This window comes from Coturnix japonica, chromosome 18 (genome assembly GCF_054131305.1).
Source record: "Coturnix japonica strain WE chromosome 18, WE-NBRP24, whole genome shotgun sequence".
Lineage (NCBI taxonomy): Eukaryota > Metazoa > Chordata > Aves > Galliformes > Phasianidae > Coturnix > Coturnix japonica.
Window position 1 is genome coordinate 14,320,315 of NC_140680.1, and position 25,722 is coordinate 14,346,036.

Below are 25,722 nucleotides of genomic sequence, written 5' to 3' on the forward strand. Positions count from 1 at the left end.
ACAAACACAAAAAGGATATAATGTTATTTCCTTTGTTGGGCAACTCTGTTTTCTTAGATGATTTTCAATTAGTTCACTTGCTGAAGTAAAAACCCTGGAGCTACAAACCTCAGCCCATGTCTTTAGACCTATGTTCACCTTTCCAGGTGCTGGGCCTGCAACTTGACCTCTCTTTTCCCAGCAGAGGTGGCAAAGTGAGTGAGGAGCTGAGGATTTGCCCTCCTCCAGGCTCCTGGCATGTCAGGACAAGAGGATCCTTTGGGTAAGCTGTGTGGAGAAGTGCCCTTTCCCAGCTCTCCTTTTCCTCCTTTTCCACATGCACACAATCCTGCACCAGCGCTAGGAAGCCCAGAGCACATTCTTAGAATGAGGGAGCCAGGTGACAGCTGCTGAGGCCTGATTTGCATCACAGTGCTGGACAAAGACCCAGAGATTCTGCAGAGGACATTTCAATGATAGGAGGATTCTTCGACAGCTCCACATCTCCCAGAGGAAGTGATTTTTCAGCTCCTGAAGCAGATGCCCTCACTGTCACCAGAACAGGTCCAGTGCAAATAGAAACAACTCCATCTCTTCCTCCCCTGTTTCTGAGCATGTTTCTGTAGTGCCTCTGGTTCTGCTTCTAGAGACCGAGCAGAAATCTGGCACGATAAGGCAGCCAGTCCTGGTCTGTGCTATGGAGGAAGAAATAAGCATGGCTCAAGTTTCCCTGGGTACAAATGCTTTTCCAAAAGCATTCACAGCCTTCCTGCCATGTAAGGTACAAACAGAATGGAGGCTGAGGACAGATGATTCCACCAACACTCCAAAGAATTCCCCACAGACACCCCTGAAATATGAAAACTCCCAAACTTCTGTAGGGAAATTCGCTTCTTCCTTCCAATTAACCTCAGTGGGATCTCTTCCAATTCAGCTTAATGGGAACTAGAAACCAAAACCATCGTTATGGCTTTGTAATGAGTCTGTGCAATTTTTATAGCAGCACATTACTTCCATGAGCAGTGGAGAACTGTTTGCTGAGGACTGAGGAGCTCTAAAGGATAACACCTAGGGACTCTGCAAGGCCACTCCTTCAGCTGAGTACTTTACACCAGCGCTGTGTGATGTTTTAACACCAGAGTGAATTACAGTCCTGACCAGTTAGAGATTCATCTGACTGGGATTATAACGGGATTTTCATCCAATTATAAACTATTTTCTTCCTTTAAGTGGAATTAAAAAAGAGACTGACACGAATAAGGCTTGGGAAGTGCACGCTGCACGTGTCCCAGCAAGAGCCGTGTCTGACAGAAGAGCTGGTTGGTCAGTTCTCCTATGAGCACCTCGTTAAAGTCATTCCTTCTTAAATCCCATTTTCTGCAAGTACTGTGTCTTTTTGTTTTTTTTTGGTTTTTTTTTTTTTTTCCAGAAAAGCACAAGGAACTTTAAAACTGAGTCACAAAATCATATTCTCACAATCCAGATGTTCCAAATGCCAAGAAAAAGAGGCAGTCAGCTCAGGTTCTGGTTGAGAAGAGTGTCGTGAAATGCAAGCTGCTGTCAGAACAAAAGCTGAGCTCTGCTGGTCAAACAAAAGCCCCAGCAGGAGTCTGACAAATAGGCAGTGCTTAAGGAAGGGCAGATCAGCATGCAATGACAGTTTTCTTCTGGCCATCTAGGATGGGAAGCTCAGAGAACTTCAAGTCAGCTGCAGCGCCTGTGGTGGACTTTTCTTCCATGAATGTGTCTCGCTGCTGCTTGAACAGATCTAATCTTGTAGCATCCACGTTATTTGTGACAAGAACTCCAGTGTTACGTACACAGTGTGAAAAGACGCATCTCAATTTACTTCTTTGAAACCTGACCCTTTCTAGCTCTTGCACCAGAAGAAAAGAGTGTGTGTTTTCACACATTTCCCCTGTGCTACCTGTGGCTTTGCAGGCACAGGCAGCATCTTCTTTGCCAGCTAGAGCACAATGATTTAGTAGCCTCCTACACACAGGTTACTTTGCTGTAATCCTTTTTGTACTCTCTGTTTCTGCTTTCCCTGTTGCAGATGATGACACCAGAACTGCAGGTAAAGTGCAGCCCAGGGATGCACGCAGGGTTCATAATAATTCCCGATGTTCATTTTGAGATTAGACCTACTGAATGCAGACCCTTATTGATAATAACCCTGCGATCTCATTCCTCCATGAGAACAGTGAGTGCAGAGCCCCCAAAGGGGCTTGGCCACTCTGGGATATTGCTGAGGCCAGGAATCTTAAGCAACTCCTATCAAGCATGTTGGTTAGGCTTTGCAGGCAGCTCGTCAGTCTGTTCTCAGGAATCAAGTGAAATATTCTGCCTGCAGTCTCCAAAGGGTTAATTACTGCAGCTTGGGCTATAAATTGCAGTTAATTTTTCACAATCTCCAGCTACTGTCGAGGAAAGCAGCGAAACAGGGATAGTTTAACTACTCTTGCCTTTTTTTTTTTTTTTAATAATGTTGACTAGTGAGTTCATAGAGCACAGACACTTCATTCTCTCAATATTTAGACATTCAGTTAGACAGATGAACTCAGCTGGTTGGAGAGTGTATACAAATTGCCTGCTCTGTATATGCCTCATGTACTTACTGATAAAACACAGAATTGCTGAGGTTCCTCTCAACATAGTTCATCCAACTCCTTGTCAGGGGAACATGGCTGAGAAGGTGTCTGGCCAACCTATTCCTCAGCTGCAGCAGTGTAATTCTGCGGTGAGCCACACTAAACCCATGATTTACGCTGATAAATACACGGACCGACTGCTGATCCTAACCATGCCCTCGGTGGCAGATTTCTGTACATTTCGCACAGCACTCTCCTCTCACTGAAAGTGAATGGAGGCTGGATGCTCATTGCTGCTATCGGTACATCAAATCAGAAGGGCTTGCACAGACTAAGGCTTGCCTGGCAATGGGTCAGTGACTCTGGAGCTCATAAAAATTCTGCTCCTTTGTGTTTCTGTGTGTTTATTCATTTGGAAATGTTCCAGCATTTACTCCTGCTTTTCATTGCAATAGATCCTGCTGGAATTACCTTCCCTTCTCCCGCGGGGATCATGAGGATCAAAAGCCAGACTAGAAGTTCACCCAAAAATACAAATGTCAGACTTCAGGACACTCATCTGAGAGCAGAAGCTATGGCTGATCCATGAGTGGGGCAGCACTCCCCATGTGTCTGTAAGGACTGTCCATGTGTTTTACTGCATAACAAGTTTACGGACTTAGAAGCACCAAGGTCCTGCAAGGATGAAGTCCTGCATGATCAAAACCCCACCAGCTGCTTCTCCAAACTGATCTCTCCGGTTTTATTAATTAGCTTTTCTAGGCTTTTCTCTATCTTTGTCTCTATATTTTAGGACCGCATCATTTTATTTTTCCAAATCTCCATCATCAGCTGTAATAGCAGCAACATGATACTTCAGTGAGAGGATCTGCTCAACAACTTAAAAAGCAGGACTAGTGCCAGCACAAATGCTTTACAGGCAGGATAGCTTAAGCTCAGGAAGAGCAGCAGTGTGACAGGACCACACGATGGAGTCAGACCAACAGGCAGATCCCCTGGTACACCACCTCCTGCTCCAAAGGCTGGCCATGATGCCTCGCTTCTTCAAGGGGATGTCAGCTTCCAACACACACTTTACTTTTCACAGATGGACTCCCTGTCTGTGACTTCAGAGTCAGAATGGCCTGTCTTAACATCACACCTTGAGTAGAAGGCAGGATACTTCAGAAACACTGTGCAAAATAAGCAATGAATGTGATCTAACACGACAGACACAGCACAGCTCTCTGAGGATTGACAGTGAAATCTCCAGCACAACCTCCTCAAGGTAATCATGCCTGCATACGTGCAGGCTTCATTCAATTACCAACCACACCTCCAGCTCTGGACTCTAAATTTAGGCTTTTAAATTCTCTGAGCAAAGGCCACACCAGGATTTATTTTAGTCTAATCTGCAAACTGGTCTGTCCACATGACTCTTGGCAGACCAGCTTTTATCTGCCCCAGCTGTGCCCTGAGCTGGCTGGACACTCTTCCACCCCAAACCAACAGCATCATTCTTGTGTCTGTATCAGTAACTCTAGGAGAGTACAGTGCCTTCAGACCGGACTGATACTAAGCATTGGAGAAGGCAGTAAACAGGAGAGGGAGAGGCTGAATGAGTCCAAACTAAGTCCAACATCACCAAGATGCACAGAGAGGTGGATTTAGTTGGAGAAAGAATGGTACCTACCTTTCCATGGTGATCTTTAAAGGGACTTAAGGGAGTGCTTATGATCCCCAGTGGTTGAATTAAAAGCCCTGCAATTCAATCCAGGGGGCCCAGCTTTCACCCAAGTGCAGCATATTAGCCACCAGTACAACTCAGCACTGCCTCTATTGCTTTGCCTCTGTATTTCTGTCATCTGCTCCCAAATGTCTCTGTGCTGCAGAACACCAGTGGGGTGAAATTAGATGGCCCAGCAAGCACTGCCCAGCCCACATAGGCCAGCAAAGGGGCAGATTAGCCGGACAGTGTCCCAGACAAAGGGCACAAAGAGAGCCCAGGTGAGCAGCTGCTGTGATCCACATGTTGCTTTAGAGCACCTGCCCAACACTGTCTGCAAGTATCCAAAGTGCACTTCCTGCACCCAGCCTGTGCTCTCCTTTAACCCTTAAGAGTTCACCTGTTTGTCCAAATCAAGGAAAGGAATTAGGGGAGAGCCCAGCAAAAGGAGTTACTGCCCTTCTCAGAGACTTCAAACATTACCTCACTTTCTGAAAATGAAATGTTGGTAAAGTTTTAGCATCTTCATCCTGCACAGACCTCACATCTCAGAACGCTTTACAGATTGCTCTGAGCTCCATTCCATTTCTGTCTCTGTTAGAATGTTTCTGAACTTTGATAATGATTCCTATTCTGTTTACCAAGCAGGTCTGCAGCTACAGAACCCTGTCTGGCTGCTTTACGCTGCACACTGACAGGATCACATTACCATTTTGAGTACTCTGGATGCTGGAATGAGTATAAAGGACGTTTCTCTTTTCATCGTGGCACACAATCAAGTTACCCCATCCCTGCAAGTTCCTGCCTGTGAGCCGAGCCATTGTAGCCACCCAGTGCACAACCTCCACCTGTGACAAACACAAGGCAATGTGTCTTATTTAACACTATTTCATGATGGAGAAGGCTCCTGCAACCATCTTATGCTCACAGGATCATCAGGAAAATTCCTTGATAAGAGAAGCAGATACACTTTCTCTTCTAAGCCCCACTGCTTTTTCAAGCAAGCATCTCTGTGACTGCTGTAGTTCAGCAACACTCAGACACAAGTATATATTCGAAGAAGGGGAAAGACAGCTGTATCATGGCAAAATACAAACATCACAGAAGCAATTTCTCAGACATCAGAGATTTCCCTTGGAATCTGGCTGAGAGAGTCTGCCTTGACTATGTAGAATAAAGTCACTTAAGACTGACACTATGACCAGGCCAGCTCACAACATACTCCATGGCACAGCTTGTTACACCTGCTAAATGGCTCTGAACATCTCACCTGAAGGTGTTACTGCACTGCAGGAGTGGTGCCCCATGTATGTACCCCATAGTGGGTATAGTACTCTCCCCAGCTATACTGTTGCCCCCCACATGAGCTGGACTAGGATGCAAGGCAGATTTGCCCTTTCCTGTAAGTCCCCTTCAGGTACTGGAAGGACACTATAAGGCCTCCCAGAGGCCTCTCCAGCTTAAGTAGTCCCAGCTCTCTCTTTAATATCATAAGAATGGAGCTTTCCAAACAGAAAACATCCCTATAAAATCTGGAAAATGGAATTGTTGACAGAGAGGTGCAGCCAGCTGCACTGTCAGCTCAGCAGCTGGAAAGGAGATACAGCCCAGATGTGGAAACACCTGCTTGGTCCTGGGCTCGCCCTTGGACAGGATCTGGGTGGGCTGTCCAGCGTGCTGATGCTCTCTGCGAGCTGCAGTGTCCCTGAGCAGGGAGAGGCTCTCCATCACAGAAATAACGCATCCCATGAGAAGGAGACGAGCCAACAGCCTGGCTCCCAGGTTTACACTTGTATACATTTTGATTTTTGTGTGTGCCTATTTTCTACTGCACTCATGACAACTAAATCCAAGGGAATGCTAAGAAGCAGATCCACCAAATCAAATCAAATCAAACCAAATCAAATCAAATCAAATCGAATAACATTTTGGGAAATCTTTTCTTGTTTTCTGGAGACTCGAGCAACAATGTGACATCAGTGAGCAGCTGGATTTTCTGCCTCTTTCTTTTGACTTACTCTTAGGAGCCTTATGTCTCCTTCCTTGTATTTCATGTAGCCTGTTTTGTTGTGGTATATATATATATATATTTTTCACCTGGTCCCAAAAGCCAAAATAAAATAAAACCCCAGACCAAAGGTTGCAACAAGCACATCTCAGAAGTATCAATAAATCAGTGCACTGGAAGAGGTGCAGACACTTAAAATCCACTACCAATTATAAGTAGCGTGTTCTTCAAGCTGCCGTTACAGTAGTTATGAACCTCTCCCATTCCAAGATGGACACAGCAACACAAATCATATTTTGAAAGATTTAGTGGAAGATCAGGACTTTGGGAGGAATCAAAGAGAAGCAGCGATTAAAGAAGATTCCAGGAGGCAATCAAGCATTTGTGGAATTTGTCTCATAAAACCAAAACAAATAAGGGGAAAGAAGCTGTATGGGAGTTGGGGGGAGAGGTACTTACACTCTTCTTCCATAACAACTATTTTAGTTTCTGAGGCTGGTAAAACTTGTGGTGCTTTCGTTGTTCCTGGGGAAATTAAGGTAAGAAAGTAGTGAACAAAATATCTAATTTGAACAGAGAAGATTTGGCTTAGCTATGCAGGGAGGAGCATGGGAGCAGGTGCTGCTGGGAGGAACGGGCTGGGGAGGCTGCTGACATGTTAGTACTGGCGAGGGGATGCTCAGATGGATAAATGGGGGAGAGGCAGACAAACACGAATCCTGCAGGGGGATGGCACAGCGCATGTCAGTCCCCTCACCATAAAGGGACTTGTGCCACCTGGGCCTCTATCATGATAAAAAAGGCGGAAAGGGCTCAGGGTTCACTGGGGGTAGGATGAGTGAAACTGCCACAGGTTTGCACAGCCCTGATGGTTGTGAGAGAGCAAAGATCACGGCAAAATAGGGAAAAAACGTGGAGCTTAAGAAAAGGTGAGATGGGCTCATGATGGTAATAAGCCTCCACCCTGTGAGTATTTGCAGCTCTGCAACACAAAGTAATGCTCTTACAAGGGACGGAGGAGCTGGAAAGGAATGAAGTCCAAGGTCAAAGGCAGTGTGGAAGCCCAGCACACGTACTGATTCCCTCCTTAAAGTGAAGGAGGCTGGGAAAGCCCACTGCCCACATTTGCCAAGGCAGCTGTCAGCAACAGCCCCTTCTGGATCAAAGCTCCTCCTGACAGCCAGAGGTAGGGAGCAGAAAGCACCAGGAGACAGTGCTGTGTGGAGACACGGGGATGAGGCCACCAGGAAAAGAGAAACATAAGGGAAGCAAAAAAAGTCTGTTGGAAAACTTTAAGTTTTCCTGGAGTTCTCAGCAAAGGGGGTATTTTGTGGGGCATTAGTCAAGAAGCTGCCTACAAAATTTCTGAGGAAAACAAGTCTGAAACTGTCACATCTCAGCTATGCTGTCACTCCCACTTGCATTGCCAATATTACGCTACCAATAAGGAGGACCAGGAAATGGACATTCTTCTAAGAAAGCACCAGATTGACCTCAAAGTACTAAAAATCTGAAAAGAGCACCAAAGCACAACGTTTTGATTTCCTCAGAAATCAACACTCTTCCAAAGCTTTTCAATGGGAAACTTCTTCCCCCAAGCCGGGTATTTTGTGGAAACTTAGGAATTGCAGAGGAGGTATGAGCTGCTGGGATTGGCCAGTGGGCATTTTCTAAGAGACAAGGGGCCACGGCACTGCAACCACTCTCTTTCTAATGAAAATCTCTTTTCAGTGTGGCATTTGCAGTGATTTGAGACAGAGAAATGGGACTGAAGTGGTTCTTTGTGCAAGTGATAAAGGCTGAAAAGTTGTAGTGGAATAGAATACAGAGAAGAGTACTTTGCAACAGCAACTCTGCCTCACCAGGCTGAGAAATGCTTGCCAGCAGAGACATCCCCATCCACAGACCCAAGGGCCTCGTGTGTGAGCACCAGCCAGGACCTGGGGGGCTCAGGAGCCTCCATCCCTCAAAGGATGTTGTCCTCACAGACAGGGCAGCAGTGACAAAGCAGAATGGAGAAGCAGAATAAACAGAAGCAGCAATAGCTGTAGTGAGCTTCAGGGAAAGAGGGAGGCTTCAAGGAGAGGGAGTTTGTGCACCTTGGATTAATTGCTGTCAACTTGTACAGTTGTACAGAGCAGAGCTGAGATGTAGTCAGAAAGAGCACAAAGAGTAATGTGGGCAGGAAGAGAAGAGAATACATGAGTTCAGAGACAAGCGGATGGATGCCTTGGGAAGCTTTCTATTGAAAAGTATCACAGAAGAAGGGAGTGTGCAGAAGGGAGCTGAGGAAAGCTTCCCATGCCCCAGGAAGGCCCAGCAGTACAGGCAGTGTGGAAGAAAAGAGGAAGACCTGTCAGCAAGTGCACAGGCACAGATGAATGGTGCTCTGCCCTGAGGAGCTCTGGGGAGAAGCAAAAGAAGGGCAAGAGAGAACGGCAGAGTGGCAAAATCCTACAGTGATCAGCAACATCTTGTTTACCTTTTTAAGGGACCACATCTAACATTCAATTGCAAATACCTGCTCTCCTGCCAGGTGACCTGCACACAGCAGTGGCAAGGTGTGCACGCTGCTCCGCTCAAAAGCCAAAGGTAGATTTTCAAGGCTGCTTTGAAAACAGATTCATCAAGACCCCACCACAGGCAGGGCACACCAGGCTATCTTTTATTTACTGAATCTGCAGCCCCTTGCAGCCTGCAGCTCCCACCAGGTAATGGTGATTTTTGTGTCTCTTTTGATTGCTTTTGTACTCTCAAATAATTACTGGGCAACTCAAGCATGTCCTCACACACCCTGCAACACCAGTGAGAGCCACCTGCTCCTGCACTGGCCAGACAAGAAGAGTTACACCTGGGAGCTGCTGCGGCGTGATGTGCATTGCCCTAGTTCTGTGAGCAGCATGCACAATGAAGTGACAGCACTGCTCCATTGGTCTTCCTTTTTTGCAAGGGCTGGAGGAGTAGAGGTGTGCAGGGCTGTGGTGCCAGGCATTGGCTGTGCTGCACACAGCAGGTTGTACACACAGCTCCAAGCCCAGCAGAGCTGTTTGCACCATGATGGGACAGCCAGAGCATGAGTAAGAGAAAAGGAGCAGCACTGCCTCTGTTGGCCTGCTCTGGACACAGGTGTCATGATCAGAAAGAAAGCAAGGCTAATTTTCCAGGTCTGAGTATGGGCTGCTTTCCCTAGGCACTGCAAGCACTGGCTTTGTACAGGTAGTGTAACTGAGGGGGAGGTATGTAGTATTCCAGCCTCACAAAATATCCAGGACTGCAGACACTGCTGAGGTAGAGGTTAATAGAGAAAACAATGTCAGAAAGCAGCGGGAAAAAGGTACCTTCCATCACATGTGATCAGTGCTATTGAGAGCACAGCAGCAGTGAAACTGGACTGTGCCGAAGGGCCACATGGCAGAGCTGGGGTTTCCACAGTGGCTATTGAATGGCAGGAGGAAAAGCTGAGGCAACAGAGCTCCCAGCAGCCATCCCTCCCCTGCTCACACCCTCCTGGCTTCTGGCAACCACTGCGGGGACTTTCAGAGCCGGAGGGTGCATCCAAACCATCACGTTAAGCAATATAATTATGATGACCAAGATAATAATAAAACCACCTAACCTCAGACTCCATCCGCTGAGCTCTAAGAGATGGAGCACACATTCTAGGATGAAAACCAGAAGCAACTTCACTCATCACAAAGCTACGGTTTAATTACTTGTCTTCTGGTGGGTTTTGCTTCTCAGAAATTCTTTAAAGAAATAGAACATCGAGCCCATCAGCTTGCTTTCTTCCTTGCCCCTTTTTAAAAATACATAGACTGTAAGTTTATTTAAAATGTAAATGAACCACATTGCCAGTGACAGATAACAAAGATAAACATTTATGCTAAGCTTCATTTTTCTTATCTCCCGAGATTGTTTTACTCGATATCCTGAAAGCATGACACAAAATGCAAGACAGATCACCTGCAGAACCTCCCGCTTTCTGCTTGAATGACAGATGGCTCAAGACATTCGCTGACTTCTTCACTTACCACTTCTCACATTCAGGCTGCCTTTTGCGGTGTCTTTCCCTAAAACGTTCTCCGCTTCGCAGCTGTACTCCCCAGCATCTTCCAGCTTCACCTTGTTGAACTGCAGTCTGGAAATCTTTCTGTTGAAAAGTATAGCAGACATTTCTTACTCAATTGCTAACCATCCTCATGAGTTGATAACCATTCCTGGCCCTGCTACGCTGCCTGGTTAGTTACCCCTTCTGCAGGAGACCATCTGCCTGATCTCACCAGCCAATCAGGATTTAAATCAGACCCTTCCCAGGAATCACAGCCATCGTGATTTCCTAACTGAACATCTCCCTTTGAACCCATCGCTCTTAGCCTGATGCCATGGTTTGCTCTGACATCTGCTCCCATTCTCAGGAAGGCCACATATGGAATGTCAAGAAGTCTTGTGAGGGGCTGAGCACAAGACCCCACCTCCCCAGCACACAGACCTGTACCAGAGAAAGGCCGTTTTGCTGAAGAACACCGAGATATGACTGCAGGAAGGAGAGGAGCAGCATATTCTGCACCTTACCAAGGAGGGTGAGCAGCTCAGCTCCCTGACCATGTCCTGCTGTGCTGCACACTCAAATCCCCATGCATTCCAGCCTGCAAACCAAAGCCTCAAGGTTTAAGTTGAACAACTGTCTTGTAGCTTTCTCTGGGCCAACAGTGCAAGCACTTTGTCTCCCCCAAATACACACACTACGTTGTGCACTACAAACATGTCAGGCTGACATCCCCATGATCATTTTATTGGCCAGAAACACCCAGGAAGATTGGGAGATGATGTAGGTGATGACTGCTCACATGGCCTAACAACCCATGCTGTGTGCTCTGTGGGAATGGGAGCTGCACAGGGCAGAGCTCTGTGGTGGTACAGGAGAAGGCCATCACCTTCCCCTCCACCTGGCTCATCTCTCATTCTCCAAGATATCTCTCTGACGACAAGGCAAAACCATTTATTAACTAGTTTGACAGAGATCAACCAGCCTTCAACACACACCAAAGACCACTCCTGAGACCACAAGGGAAATTCCTCAGCAGACCCTCTGTTTTATATTTCCTTCTGGTTTACACAGCTTATCAAGAAACAGTCTATGCTTCCTTCTGGTGAGAACATTTCCCTCTGCTTCCTACCCCAAGCTCTTGTCTCAGGTCTGTGTCATACAGTCACTTGACAGAGAAGCTTGGAAGCACTGGCAGATTTAAAAAGAGGTCCCACTGGTCTACGTTGCTGAAGGCAAAATTCCTCTAATGTGGAAAACCATTATATTTGGAAATATTTGCAACATCGCATACGTAATCTAGGAAGGACTTTGGGCTGTGCAAATGATTTTCCATAGAAAGTCCTTCACTGAAGTGCACTGACATCTCTTCAACACCCTGACATGCTGCTCTACTGGGAGCCATGGCGCAAGGACACGGCGTGAACATCTCACTCACTGTGTTAGCAAATGAGAAGCACTTGAGATGACTTGATACAGTTCCCAGGATACAGGCAATGCCCTGTTCTGCAGGATGTGGTCAAACATTCAATCACAAGAGTTTTGGGCCCATGTGGAACAATTTTCAAATGAACGTTGACAGCATGTCTCCTGAATTCCACTAATCTGAGGTCTCCCCTACTCCACAGTGCAAAGCCAGTTATCTGGGTCAACATGTTCAAATGCTGGGGTCTAAACAAACAGGCTGATGCAAAGACTTGCTGGGGAGATCTGACAGGCACTGGATGATGGACTTTGGCCCTACGGGGCTGTAGAAATGAGTGCATGGCCCCATTCCCCTCTCCCTCCACAGAGATGGGTGTAGGAACAGTCAGCAAAGGGTCAAGGCCAGGTGCTGAAAGCTGAAAGCATTAGTGAGCATGCTACCTGCAGCTGCCGGAGAACAGTTATTCTAATGATCATTGGCTGCACCGTGATCTCATATGCACGGCACGTTTTGCCGCGTGCAGTAACTGGAAAAATCCACTCTGTATCACCCATGTCCATGATCATTTGCAGAGAAAGGTTTTTAAATTCCAAATATACAAATTAGCAAGTAATTTAGTGACACAAAAGGCTAATGTAAGGGGTCATACTTGACGGATTCATCTCCACTAACAGGATGAGAGACATGTGGTCTTTTACCTGGAACTGGAGAAGAATGTGAGCAGAATATAAAGCAATGCTGGTATTTATAGAACCTCGGCATCAAGGTGAAACCAAAGAGGATCATTTTGTTTTAATGCACAAGGCTGTTGAACTGTCAAAGGAGATTATTTTCTAAAACAGCTTGTTGAATCTCTCCCAGACTGCAAGATACCCTTAAAGAAATCGAGAGCTTTTTTTTGGGACCAATGACCTCAACCATACAATGTATAATGTCAGGCAACAGACCTAGGGGAGAGAGATGAAAGGTACAGAAGAGGATGAGTGAGCCCTGAAACAGAGAACTACCTTATTTCAGAGCACCAGTTTGAACCTTTTAAAGCACATGAATCATAGAGTCATAGAATTGCTTGAGTTGGAGGGGACCCCCAGAGGCCATCCAGCCCAACCCCCTGCAGTGCACAGGGACACCCACAGCTCCAGCAGTGCTCAGAGCCCACCCAGATGGACCTTGTCTCTCTGTGTGGATGGGGCACTGCCACCTGTCTGCGTACCCTGTGCCAGTGCCTCACCACCCTTAGTGTAAAAAACTGTTTCCTTGTATCTAATCTAAACCTCAGCTCTTTTAGTTTGAAACCATGAATAACGACTCTTCACAAGATGAACTCCACTGAAGATGTGAGAGAGATTAGCCCTTACGTGACCTGCGTGTGGCAGAGAGAAAGATGACCAGTCCATCTCTGTTCCATGTTACTACTTTCACATGCTTCTGAAATACCTCAAAGCTGCTTAGGAAATTGGTTTTACAAGTTTGCATTCTTCCTCCTGCTGCCTGGAGGGCAGGCATTTTGTTTCTTTGATGGCTGAGGTGTGTTTGTAAAGAAGTGCCAAGTAACAGCCCTAGGAGGAACCTTCCACAGTTCCCTGTCCCCTGCTGCCCTTCTGGGCTGTGTTCCCTGGGGATGCTGGCCCCTGGGACAGCCCCGCCACACTCCTCCCGAGGTGCCTGGCTGCCAGACGAAGCCATTCTTCTGGAGGAAGGCGCTGCCGCGGGCTGTTTGTTCAGTGAAAGGGCTGGGGTCACTGACAGATGCCATCATTTCAGCGCAGTGTAACACTGTTGACATTTCTGTACTCCGGGGGAAAATCTGCCTCATTGTATTTTCTGACCCTCAGCACATATGACTTAGCCACGCACTAATTATCCCCTTAGTGCCGATGGAGGAGTGAGCCACGGAGAATAGGTTGTCCACAAGCTCTGTGGGATGGAATCCACAAGGAGCCCTTCAGCCTGGCCAGAACAGGATCCCCAAAATACCTTTCCAGCCAAGAGAACAAGACCCCCAGAGGGCAGCTGGGAGTGCCAATCTCCAGACTACAATGGGAAGCGGGGAGATCAGCCCATGGCCGAGACCTACACAAAGATCCTAGCAAGTCCTGGCCAGGAAGGGTGGCCTCATTTGCTGTAATTTAGACATCTCAGAGTTAGACACCGAAATATGAGCTCAGGCCCTGGGGCCTCCTGTACAGTGAGAGGAAAAGAAACAGGCGCTTCATCCCGCCCAGGGAGGGACTTTTCGTGACAGGACTCATGTTCCCACCAGCACTTCGGTTAGCCTGAATCATTTTTCTCCTCCTCCCCAATGCCAAGTGGAAACCGGACCTTCTTCCCAGGCCACCTCCTCACGGAGCCGCGCAGCTCGGCGCCTGCACAGCCGGCGGATACCGGTCTGTGTTTCCGTGAGGACTCGGTGAGCCCTGCATGAGTTCAACTGCTTCTGCATCGTGCAGGACAGAAATAGCTCTTGGATTACTACTATTGTAGTATTTTATGAGTCTTCTAAAAATAGAGGAGCTAACACAGAAGTAATAAAAAAGTCAAGGAATTAGCTGGTGAAGAGAACTGGAAGACTATGCCTTATTTGGCCTCTGCATTGTCAATGAAAACTGTCCATAGTAAAAACACGTGAGATCCTAGGAAAAGGAAATTCTCAGATGTGACTCTTGCAAAGGACATTTGATAGACTGCTGTGGTTACCTATTAACCCCTTTCCTCTCTGAACAGCCAGCCGGGGCAGGCAGCACAGCAGTGCTGCGGAGAGCTCAGAGGCCGGCACTGTGCCACGTGCACTGCTTGCACACCTTCCAACGATTCAGTTGGTGCCTATGTGCTGCCCTGGCATTCTGCAGTGTTGAATTTGCCCTGAAAAAGCGGGTTTATGGCTGGCAAGAAGATTCAGACCATCCAGCTGTCCATCTTACAGTCCCAAGGCACCATCTGGTAACAGCCCACCATCCATCAGCAGCTCTGCTGGCTGGAGCAGGGGCTCTCAGTGCCCCCAGCCCAGGGAACACACTCATCTTCCCCAGCAAGAAGTGAGAGAAAATCAGGTAGAAGAATTCATCGCAATGTGAAGAAAACCGAGGATGGCCATGGCAAAGCAGCTCCGCCAGACAGGGCAGAAGGGCAGCCAGGACCATCCTCTCACCCACACAGTCAGATGGAAACAGCCCCAGGCTCTCCCCTGCCCTCGGTTACAGAGCTGGGCAAGCTGGCTGTGCTTGTGGCGCCTGAGAACAACACATGGCTGTGCTGGCTGCTATGAACTCCAGGGCATGATCTGGCTAGTTCAGGATTAGCTTTAGAAACAGTGAATGAGAACGGGTGAAAAAAAAGCAACCCTCAAGCAAAGCAATCAAATAAGATGGGTAAGAAAACAGAGGTTCAGACTTCTGAGCTTCCACCCCTTCTGCAGTGGGCAAAGTCCTCCTTCTTCCTTCCCTCACAACATTACCTGCCCTGCTTGGGGTTTGACTGCTGGGACTGTGAGAGAAGTGGGAGATAGCAAATGTCCTTGAGAGGGCCCAGGGCAGGACCAACTACCCCCAGATCCCCTTTGCTTGATCTCTCCTACCCCTGCTCCCCAACATTAAAGTGCTGTTCTAACCTGAAAAGCAGATTTGCCCCTTCTCTGCTCAGCAGTGTTGCTCTCTCTCTGTGCCCAGGCTTGGGGCAGGCTGACTTTAAAAGGAAGACTCGACCAGTCCTCGCTCTGCAGAGCTGACACTGACACTGGTCTAAGAGCTGGAGTCCCTTCTGGGTCACACAGCGTCAGCAAAAGGGGAGGAGATCAATAAATACAATCCAAAGAGCAGGGTCACTTGTGCAACTCCTTCCATCCTCCCATTGAGCACTGGGCTGCATCTCTGTACTGCCATGGCTGTCCAGGCACCGTGAAGAGGTGCAGGGCAGCTGGGGCAGTGAAATCCAACCACACGCTCAGAGGGAATTTGTGGCCATTCAGCTGAGATACAAACCTCTGTGTGCCACTGCCCTTGTGCTGGCAAGTCAGTGGGGGCATGTCAGCAGCTGTTCAAAAAGCAAGTATCTAAATAGGGGGACAGGAAGCCTCAGGTAGGGACTCAGCTAGGACAGTATGCAGAAGCCTCACTACATCAGCAACAGAACTACAGCTATTTCTGTAGCTGGGAACAGAAGAAAGAGTTAGTGCTGCTTGGGGGGAAGGCACGGAGGTCCTCATTTGGAAGGGTATCACATATTAGATGGAAGCTGATAGGATTGGCAACTCAGAGGTAGGACTAAAACATCAGGGATTGCCAGACATAGGAGGAAGGCCAGACAAAGCCTTTAAAGCAAAACCAGATAGTTTTGAACCAAGGGAGGTAGGAAGAGAGGTGACATTTTAAAAGCAGCAGTCTTTGGTGGAAGCCCTTCACTGAGCACAGCAATGGAGACAAGCAAAGCCAGGCTGGAAGTATTTAGATCAGAGAAGAACATGCCTCTCAGGAACAGACATAAGATCATGGAAAAGCAGCATGGAACAGCACCTCTGGATGGACAGACTCCTTCAAAACCTCTGTCAAACATATCATTATTATGTTACGCAGGGTTGTACAAGAGATTCAGTTACAGTTTTGAGACTCCTGAGTCTGGAGCATTTGGGACATCATTCATTTCTTCTTAAACCTCTTTTTTTTTCTGCAGCTGGTGTGTGCCACAGATCTTTGCCAGTGCCCGATCCATGACACAGAAGGAGAACCAAACAAATTCATGACAGTGGGTGTACAGTGTGCTATCCCAGATGAACTGCCTGTGGCCTCAGCCACCACCCCAGCCCTTCTTCCCCAGATGCCAGGTAAAGCATTAAGCTGGATGAATGGGATTTCAATTGATGTTTCACTGAAAGTGTTCCAGTGTAAGTCGTGTCACTGTGCAGCTGATAATAATAATATTAGATAGACTAACATTAGATAGGGAGAGGATTATTTTTTATAACCAGCCAACATCACTGGAAAAGAAGAGACAAAATTTCAGGCACATAAATCTCCTTCCACGGCTCTGTTTGCATTCACCGTCAGTTGAAGCTGCTCAGCATCTGGCCATAACTTGTTAGTCACTATAACTCACTCGTGCTTGATCAAATGCCCATTCCCTGAATCCCTCATGAGCCCCAACTTGCAGGCTTTGTGTATTGTTCTAGCTCAAGACCCAACTGCTTCTCCTTTCAGTTCTCAAGTTCCCTGGTTGAGTCCCAGGTGCGTTAGCCAAAATGATGTCCATCATCTCCTTTAAAACAACAAACAGGCAAACAAAGGAGATACTCTCTTTCACACCCCCTCCAATAAAGTGCCATCAGCAGCTAAACCAAATCCCAAGTATTGGGGACTTATAATGACATGGTGAGAGTTAGCAGGAGAGAAGCTCCCCTGGTGATTATAACAACACCGGTGCTCGAGAAGAGTCTTAGCTTTAAGGCATCTGGAATTGCTCTTGCAAGATCCATTGTCAAGTGAGCTTTTTCCTTTGTTTAAAAATGTCAGGCTGAAGACCCCTGCCAGAGTGGTGGTATAGCCTGCTTGGGTTCACTCTGGCTCCCACAAGGCTTCAACAGTTCTCTTTGCCCCTCCTTGTCTCCAGGCTTAATTAGGAAATCATTTATCTTTATTGGCACTCTGTTTCCCCTGCTGCTTTGGCATTATTATTATTTTTTGCCTTCATTCCAGAGCAGTGAGCTGCTGGGGGAAGACCACAGCCCCATTCATTGTGGGTGGGGAGTAATCTACAGCAGGGAGCTCTACAAGGAAGACCCCAGCAATGAATCTGCCCCAGCTAGCATCGCCTCGGGGACTACTGTACAGAAACAGGAGAGGAGGGTATCCCTTGGCTCCACTTACAGGCTAACAATAGGGATTCCTGGTGATACTGAAAGTAGGACACTACTCCCAAGGGATGTCATATGGTCAGCCTGTCCCAAACTGAACTGCCAGCCCTCTCAAATCTAATGATACGCCTACTGTATCACCCAGCAGTCTCTCTTGCTAAGAGAGCACACAAAGAGAACTGTTTGTAAGAACAGAAAGCAGCCTACCAGGCTCTCGGACCACATCCCTCTCATTTCAGTGCACAATCTGCATGTTTTGGGGCAGAGCCCTGAGTGCAGCCTGAAGCTGGGTGGCATCCCTGCACCTCAGCAAACAGAAAGTCCCACAGGTCTCTCCATAGCCATCATCTGAGCATTTGCCAGGACGGTTTGAAAGTCAAAACTCAACCTTAACTTCTTGGCACCCAGTGACCTCGATCCATCTCAGGTGCACTCACAGGAAATGCTCTCTCTTCGGCAGCTCAGAAGGGGTGGGACAGTCACTGTGCTTTACTTTCACTACAGAGCACAGTTCTTTCTGGGTAATTTCTCAAGGCCCCTATCAACTGTGCTTTATTTAAATTGAGCAGGAGATAAAACTCCAGCCAATAATTTCTTCCACCTTAACGAGAAGTTTCCTCTCCGTGCAAGCCAGGCTTGCCCCAGCCTGTTACTAATTACAGATGGAACACACAGTTCAGAAAGGAGGAATCAGAATCGTTCCCCTCCCTCCAGCAAATACCCATTGGGGAAAAAATACAAAACAACAACAAAAAAAGCCTGCCTTGGTGGATGGCACCAGGAAGTTTGCCGCTAAGTTTGAAAAACAAGAGGAAAGAGGATTGATGGAAAAGCTGAAGAGCAGCATGCAGTTAACTGCTCCTCTCCTCCTTATAGCATGTATTTCCCTTATTCTTCAACTCGAGGGAGGGCAGTGAGATTGGATAAAAACTTGATCACATCTAGGAGGGCTTCAGTTCATCTTTCTAGCCAGAGATGCTGAGGCTTTTTATGCACACAGGGAAGCTCCATTCTGCAGGAAGGATAGTGAGGCAAGGAGTGGGAAAGGCATGAGCCATTTCAAGCTGTTATGTTCCTGTCTCCCACCCTAATGCACCACATGTTGCCTAAGGACCAGAGAGCTGCAGGTGAAGAATCATACCCAAAGCTGTGCCCACTTCTGCACAGGACTCACATGGCCGAGGGACATGCTACAGACAACACCTCCCTCCAGGCAGGGCTTCTTTTTCCTGGCTGCAGCAGACAATTCAATTAGGCATTGGGATCAAAGTTTCAAATAAATGATCACGTGCACCTGGGCTGGTGCCACATGGTCTGTGAAGGTTTTTGTCCTTAGTGCTTTCCCAGTGAAAGTCCCTTCCCAGTGTCCAGGTTTAGCCCTTTGGAAGCCTCGCTCTACTCTTAACTTTAAGAAAGAGCAAAGGATTACCCTGAGACCAATCTTATCTCTAATCGGAGCCAGGTGCAATCCTCAATTTTCGTGTATTAATCACCATCTACTAAGTCTTCTTTTCTCAGCTTCACGGTTTGGGAAAGCTTCTCCTAACATGCTGGCAGTAATGATGCGCACTCATCTCCCATGCCCAGCTTTGGTTCCCTCTGCTGCTCATCTCCATTCGCTACTTAACGAAGAAACACAGATTCCCAAGGACTCCTCTGATCCTCAGACTGCATCAGCACAGAGCAATTTTTAATGCACTCTTCTGCATGCACCCAAATCCAGAAGGAGGAAGGTCCAACACCATCATCATCACCCTGACCTCTATTTTCAGGCACTGAGAGCTAGCAAACCCACTGCTGTCTGCTGCACAAGGGACAAGGAGCACCACATCAGAGCAGCCTCAGCCCAGTGGCTGCTGGGGTCTGGTCTCTGTGCTGTCCAGCTCCTGGTTGGGATGGGAAGCAGATGAGCAGGGACACCTCAGGGCTCAGACCTTTGCTGCCAAGGGAGACCCAGGTGCTGGCAGAGCCAGGTGCTCAGTTTTCTTTAAGATGTTTATCCTCGGGCTTATTATGCCAGCAGGAAGCACTTCTAACACGCACATGGCTTTGGCCTGTCACCATCAGGCTGCAAGCCAACGTGCTGCTATGGAAACTAGGAAATGCCAAGTTATGACTTGGCAGCTGTGTTTTGAGGAAAGGTTGTTCTTCCCCATCGGTGTCCCTGATCCAGGCACTGTGTGGGTGCTGCTGTGGGTGGGATGCCATCCTGTCACTGCTCTACACCGGACATTTGGGACGTGCCTTTAAAATCAGAGCTAACAGGATTTCAGTGAAATTAGAGCAATTGACAATGACCCACTTGAGCATCTGAAGAATTCCTAATTATAAAAGCAAATACTCTGTCAACTGCGTGATGAGAATAGATGAGCTATTTTTCACACACTGAGGCATAACATATGTTGGCATAAAATTAGTTCTAACATTTCCAAGGGATCAGGCAGTTGCAAGCCGACTTTGTTGCTAGCTAAGTCAGGATATATGAATGTAAGCACAGCCACAATTACAGAATAACTTTAGGATAGATCATATGTAAATATCTGGCCTTGAAAAAAATAACAACACGGACTGATTTAAATGAAAATGCAGTGGAAGCCCCTTTTCCCTGGTTCACAGAACCATGGAATCATTAAGATTGGAAAAAGCAGAGTCTGAGGTCATCTAAGCCAACCCCAGCCCGTCCCCACCGTAGTTCCTGTCCATGCAGCTGTTTCCCACCCCAATTACCTGCTGGATTCTGCAGCATTAGCCCAGAAGAAACTACCAAGAAAAATAACACATGCAGATCCTTGGCTTGGCATATAAGGTAAATGGCCACTTCCATTACAACCTGCAGTGGGACCCAGCCACAGAGCTGCCTGGATAGGCACTGGGTTCCCAATACAACCATCTTTCTCCACCAGTTTTGGTCCTGATGATCCATCTAGCCGCCCAGCCCTGCCACACCTGCCCATCTGATCCAGCTCCCCTGCCTGTTTTGCACTTGCTTGGGAGCTCAGCGCCACTCAGAGCAAGCTGGGAAGTTTGCAGGGCTGCTCCCCAAGACCCAAACTCAGTGTTAGAGGCTGGGCAGCCCCAGAGCATACTTACTTCCCATTCCCATACTTGATCCGGATGTCTTTGCTCTTCTTCAGCTCTTTGCCATCTTTAAACCATTTGTAGGATGGCTGAGGGTTGCCAGCAGTCGCCTCACATTTCAATGAGATCTTTTCACCAACATGAACGTTTGGGCTTTTCAGTTTCTTCAGTTTGGGAGGGACAGCTGCAAAAAGAGAAACCAGACAGTGTGAAACTCACCTTTGTCAGAGGCACACGCGTGATGCCAGCCCACCCAGATCCCATCTGAAACGTATGTGCTGTCCCCACTGCTGCACGACAGTTTCACCACCCCCAGCTTTCACTGGGGGTCACAAATGCTGGTTGGCATAAGGTGCCCAGCACACAGCTCAGTTCCAGACTTGATGGCACTGCAGCTGCCCATACACAGGCAGCCCCACGTGCTTCCTTGCTCTGCCCCCCAGACTGTACAGACGCAGGATGCAAAAGCTCAAGCTCTTTGGAGACTGTTTTTCCCTGCATCCTGCCCTTGCTGACAACAATTACCAACACCTCTATGATCACTGCCACTGCAACACATGCTGCCCATCTTACTGAATCATCCCCAGGGAAAGCTGCCAAGACGTACAGCCATTCAGCATGGCAGCATCACCAGCAAAAGCAACAGCCACCAGGAAGGGTGGCATGAAAACCTACATGTGCAAAGGACAAGGAGGGAGGGACAGCACTTCCCTGGGTCACAGAGAGAAAGTTCAAAGAATAAAACCATTTGTAGTGTCCGGTTGGTTGGACTGAGGGTGGGCTCTGCATGTGAGCTTTCCAGCATGATTAAGAAAGGGGATTTTACCATGTACCTGGAATATCAGGCAGGAGAGAGACTGAGAGAGAAAGAGAGAGAGAGATGCTCCTTATCAATCTCTGCCAGGCTTTATATTCTACCTGACATGCATGGATTAGAAGGCGTGCAATTTTTCTTTCTCCTTTTTCGATCTAACCTTTAAAAAGTAAACAGCAAATTCCTGCTTTTACCTTAAGAATATTGCCAACAATGGTTTCCTCTTGTCTAAGACGTGTCAGAGATCAAGTGTTTCCCCTGACTTATGTCCATGACTTTTCTTTTAGCTACCTACTGCATTCTGATTTCGTGATATGGGACAACAAAAGGAGGAGGAGTCTGATGGGTTTCATTAGAGAGATCACTATTCTGTAATCTCTGTGTCTCCTCTCACTATACCAAGGGTGTAAAGGAGGCATGTTTAGCACAGACAGGGAAAATGGATGAGCCACACCACAGTTTTCAATCCTGTTATTTCTGCACATCCAGTCCTGCTGCAGTCTCCCTAGAAATCTGTGCCAGAGGATGAAGGATGAAGAGGGCAACATGTGTTAATGGGGCAGAAACAGCAGAAGAAAAATGCCATGAATAGCTACAGGCATTTGCTTTAGGCTGAGCAACGGTCTTGCACCACTTGCCAGGAACAGAGAAAGAGAATTCTGAATCAAACAAATCTCAGCTCAACACACCTCCATTTTTCAGAACTTCTGTGAAACTCCGAGGTGCTGCGGGTTTTGCTAAGCCAATATCCCCAACCCTTGCCTGGAAACAGGTCACCCAAAAGAACAGGAAGGCAAAGAATGGAGAAGAGAGTTCGTCTCTTCTCAGAACGCTATGCACAGAGAATAAGGAAGGTAAACAGGACCTTGCTTTTATAGGGGTCATTTTGGGGAATAGAGAAATAGGCTGTCAAATATTTATTCTGTCTGAATGTGTGTGTCGGTTGGCTGCTATTGTACACTGAGGTCACCGTGTTCCATGCCAGCTCCATACACGTGCTTTAAATACTGGTAAGGTCCTGACCTTGGCACTGGTGCATCTGCTTCACATTAATTCCAGGCTGGCGGTCTGCAGCATTTTGCAGCAGGCAGCACGTTCTGGGAGAGGTGGGCCAACCCTGACCCTCCCCAGATAAAATGCTGGCAAGAACAATGCAGAACCCCAAAACCCAGAGACCACTGAAGGATAAGGCTAAGAAAGAGCAAGAAACCTTCCAAGATCTCTACTGCTCAGTTCCTGTGTGCAATACATCTCATCCAAACTGTTGCAGGTCTCTCTTGCACCTTCTGCTCTCGGCCACCAGTGATACCTCGCACGACATCCCCCAGCAGACAGGCCCACAGAGAAACAGAAATCCTCACTTACAGCCATTAGCTGATGACGAGCCCGCTGAGCTCCAGCCCCAGAGCTTCCCCTGCTTTTTGTTCTCATTGTTTAAACTGCAGCCCTTCCTCCTAACCTGAGCTGCTCCAACTCTGGCTTACTGCCAATGGATCTTTCTCTGGTAAAGTTGAATCCCATCTCGCAACCAGAAACCTCTTCCCTTTTTAGGTACGTATAAACTATGAATGAATCACCTTTCAACCTTCTCCACCAGTAAACTAAAGCAGCTTGAGAGACTAAGGCAGCAACTGATACTGGAGTATGTCACAGAATGTTTTAAATTTTGGTTCGCTTCCAGCTTTAGCATCTCACCATTTCATCCCTCTGCCCCATTCAAACCACAAAGCTGAAGCTCCCAAAGTTGTGATCTTGGTTCAAACCAATGTGAGGGTTCAAAGTGCCCCTTTTCTTAGTGCTCTGAGCATTCCGGGTCAGTTTGCCTTTTCAAACACATTGGAGAAAAGCAAGTCAAGACAACACACTATACCTGGCAGCCTCAGCAATACTCCAGGGAAGTCCAAGTCCACTTACCCCACATTTCCCCCAGCCGCCTGCTTCCCAGACCAACCTGCACAGGTTACTGCTGCTCCAGGGCTGCCACCACCAATTCTGTCAGACTCAAAACACTGACTCAGATCCACCCCCATTAACGCCTCATCATCTCCTCACAGTTCTGCTCTGCCACTTCCTCCACAAATAGGTCAGCAGAACACATCATGCAGTCACCACTGCCTCTGGGTTCATGAAAACGAGGAGGGGGTTTGTGGTTGTTCTTATTCAACTGTAGTTACAGATAGTTTTAGGCGAGCGTTTAGGATCCATATCTCTGGTCACCCTGCAATCCAGTCAAGACCTCCTCTACCCAAATTCAAGTGTCTTCTCTGTGGAGGAGGGTACCTACAGCAAGAGCACGATGTGCTGCACAAAGGAAGGTTTAATCATGGTAGGGCCACGAACAGCAACAGATTTTCGATGGGTTTTGCTCACTCCAAAGTCAGATGAAACCCAAATAAGCATTAAATCCCAGCCTATACTATCCTGTAGGTCACAGCAGCTAAATTAACCCTAAAAGGTGCAAGGACCCACATCAACAAATGCACACCATTCCTCAACCTATTTCAACAGAAATATTCCATTGAGAGGCCCTTCCAGGAGAGGTTTGCCTGCAGACACCAGTCCTGGAGCCTATTGCTCCAGGAGAGGAGAGCATTACAAAAGCCTAAAACTTGAATCCTACATTGCACCACACGAGTTGCCTGAATGCTCACCTTACAAGGGCTTATATCTGCACACTGCTTTAACTAATTCATTTTTGATTACATGTGGTACTACATTGAAGTACCTTGATGATAACAACACCTCTTTCACTCCTGGTACCTGGCGTATGCCTGAAAGCACCTTCAGAGTTTGAACTCAAAACATAATTAATCATAAATGGGCAGAGTGCCTGAAAAGACTCCAACAATGGAACAGTAACAAACCACATCCCACCCACAAAGCATCCTATATAAACAACCCTTCGGCAGCATGAAGCAGAAGCAATTAGTCCCAGGAAAGGTGCTCAGAGAATTCCTTCAGAGCCAGCAATGCTGCAACCGTTTGTGCTCACTGTGGGAGCCAGACGATCTACAGACACATCTGGGATCTCCAGGTAATAGACATCATGAGCAGATGTGACTTGTCTTCCTGTCCACCTCCAGAGAGTGTCTTCCAGGTTCATTGCCATTGAGAGATAAGATCTGGAAGCATGATGCCATTCCAAACCCTGCCTCAGAGGTTGCTGTTGCCTGGGGTCCCTCTGGAGAGCCACCATCACTTCGTGGTTCAGAGTCCTGGTCTCAGGTGTACAGGCTGTTCAGTAGGGCACCTCACATGGGAGAGTGTCGATGTTCTCCCAGATGGAAAATTTCAGAATTCATCCTCCCATAGGAAATTATTTGCATCCTCAAATCACTCCTAATTGATTACAGAAACTGTTGCAAAGATGGCATTCCTTACCAAACAAAAATTTCCATTGCTGTTACCATTACTACAAGGTGTGCTCCTGGCACAATGGTTCACCATGCACGTCTGAACACCAGGACAGCGTTTGGTGGGACAGCACACCCTACGCTGGGTGAATACACTGGGCTAATACATCTTCCTGGCTAAAGTAGCCCAGCTGCTTCTGGCATGTTTGCTGTGTCTGCTGCTTTTATCAGAGGTGATGTTCCTTTGGCCCATCTCTGATTTAACCTTCTTTTGACAATCAGCTCACAGTCCAGAGCTTGTACAAGGGAACCCCCACGTGCCACTGACACATCACCTCCTTCCATCCTCTGCTGCTACCTGCCAGTGGGTAATTACAGGCTTCACATCAGGAATATAAAACATAACAGTGTCTGTAATACACCTTTAGCTCTAGGCAATTTATATTTCCAGTTTATGCAAGAAGAATGGTCAGAACTTCTCACAGCTGTTAATGTAACTGCCTTTGCACACTGCAGCAGCTTACTGGGATCTCTGCAGCCCAGTGCAGGGGTAAGTACCACATAACAGCTTAAATTTCTGAGGAGCAACATCATGCTGTAGTCACTACTAGGCTTTTTAATTAACACACAGTCGACCTTCTCTTGCACCAGGTGTGTGACAGCTGGGACTCCACTGCAGCACCCAACATGAGATGGCATGGCTCACACTGGGCACTTACACCTCGCCTTCGCTGTCTATGGGTCAGTCAGAGTCATAACTGCAAAGACACAGCATCCAGCCAGGGCTGATAAACAGAAGCTCTCCAAGGACATGGCTCCTACCACTCACCACGCTGCTGTGCCATTCCCATGGAGGTATGGCAGCAGAAGTCAGGGAAGTA

At 47.5% G+C, this 25,722-nt stretch overlaps 1 protein-coding gene across 14 annotated transcripts in view; it reads right to left on the reverse strand.

Moving 5' to 3' along the window:
• NRG2 (neuregulin 2) overlaps positions 1 to 25,722 on the reverse strand; it is a 126,757-nt gene that overhangs the window by 30,103 nt on the left and 70,932 nt on the right. For 8 of the 14 annotated variants that reach the window (XR_014935689.1, XM_015876268.3, XM_015876267.3 and 5 more), the window contains exons 2-4: positions 20,687 to 20,858; positions 10,315 to 10,433; positions 6,743 to 6,808 (exon numbers count right to left, since the gene is read on the reverse strand). Coding sequence is in view for 12 of the 14 variants with exons in the window: in XM_015876268.3 (XP_015731754.2) it covers positions 6,743 to 6,808; positions 10,315 to 10,433; positions 20,687 to 20,858 (357 nt within the window). In the remaining 2 variants the exon portion in view is untranslated. Of the gene's footprint in view, positions 1 to 6,742; positions 6,809 to 9,965; positions 10,030 to 10,314; positions 10,434 to 20,686; positions 20,859 to 25,722 lie in introns of those variants that run through there. The other 6 variants (XR_014935690.1, XM_085519354.1, XM_015876269.3 and 3 more) reach the window with 2 other exon arrangements.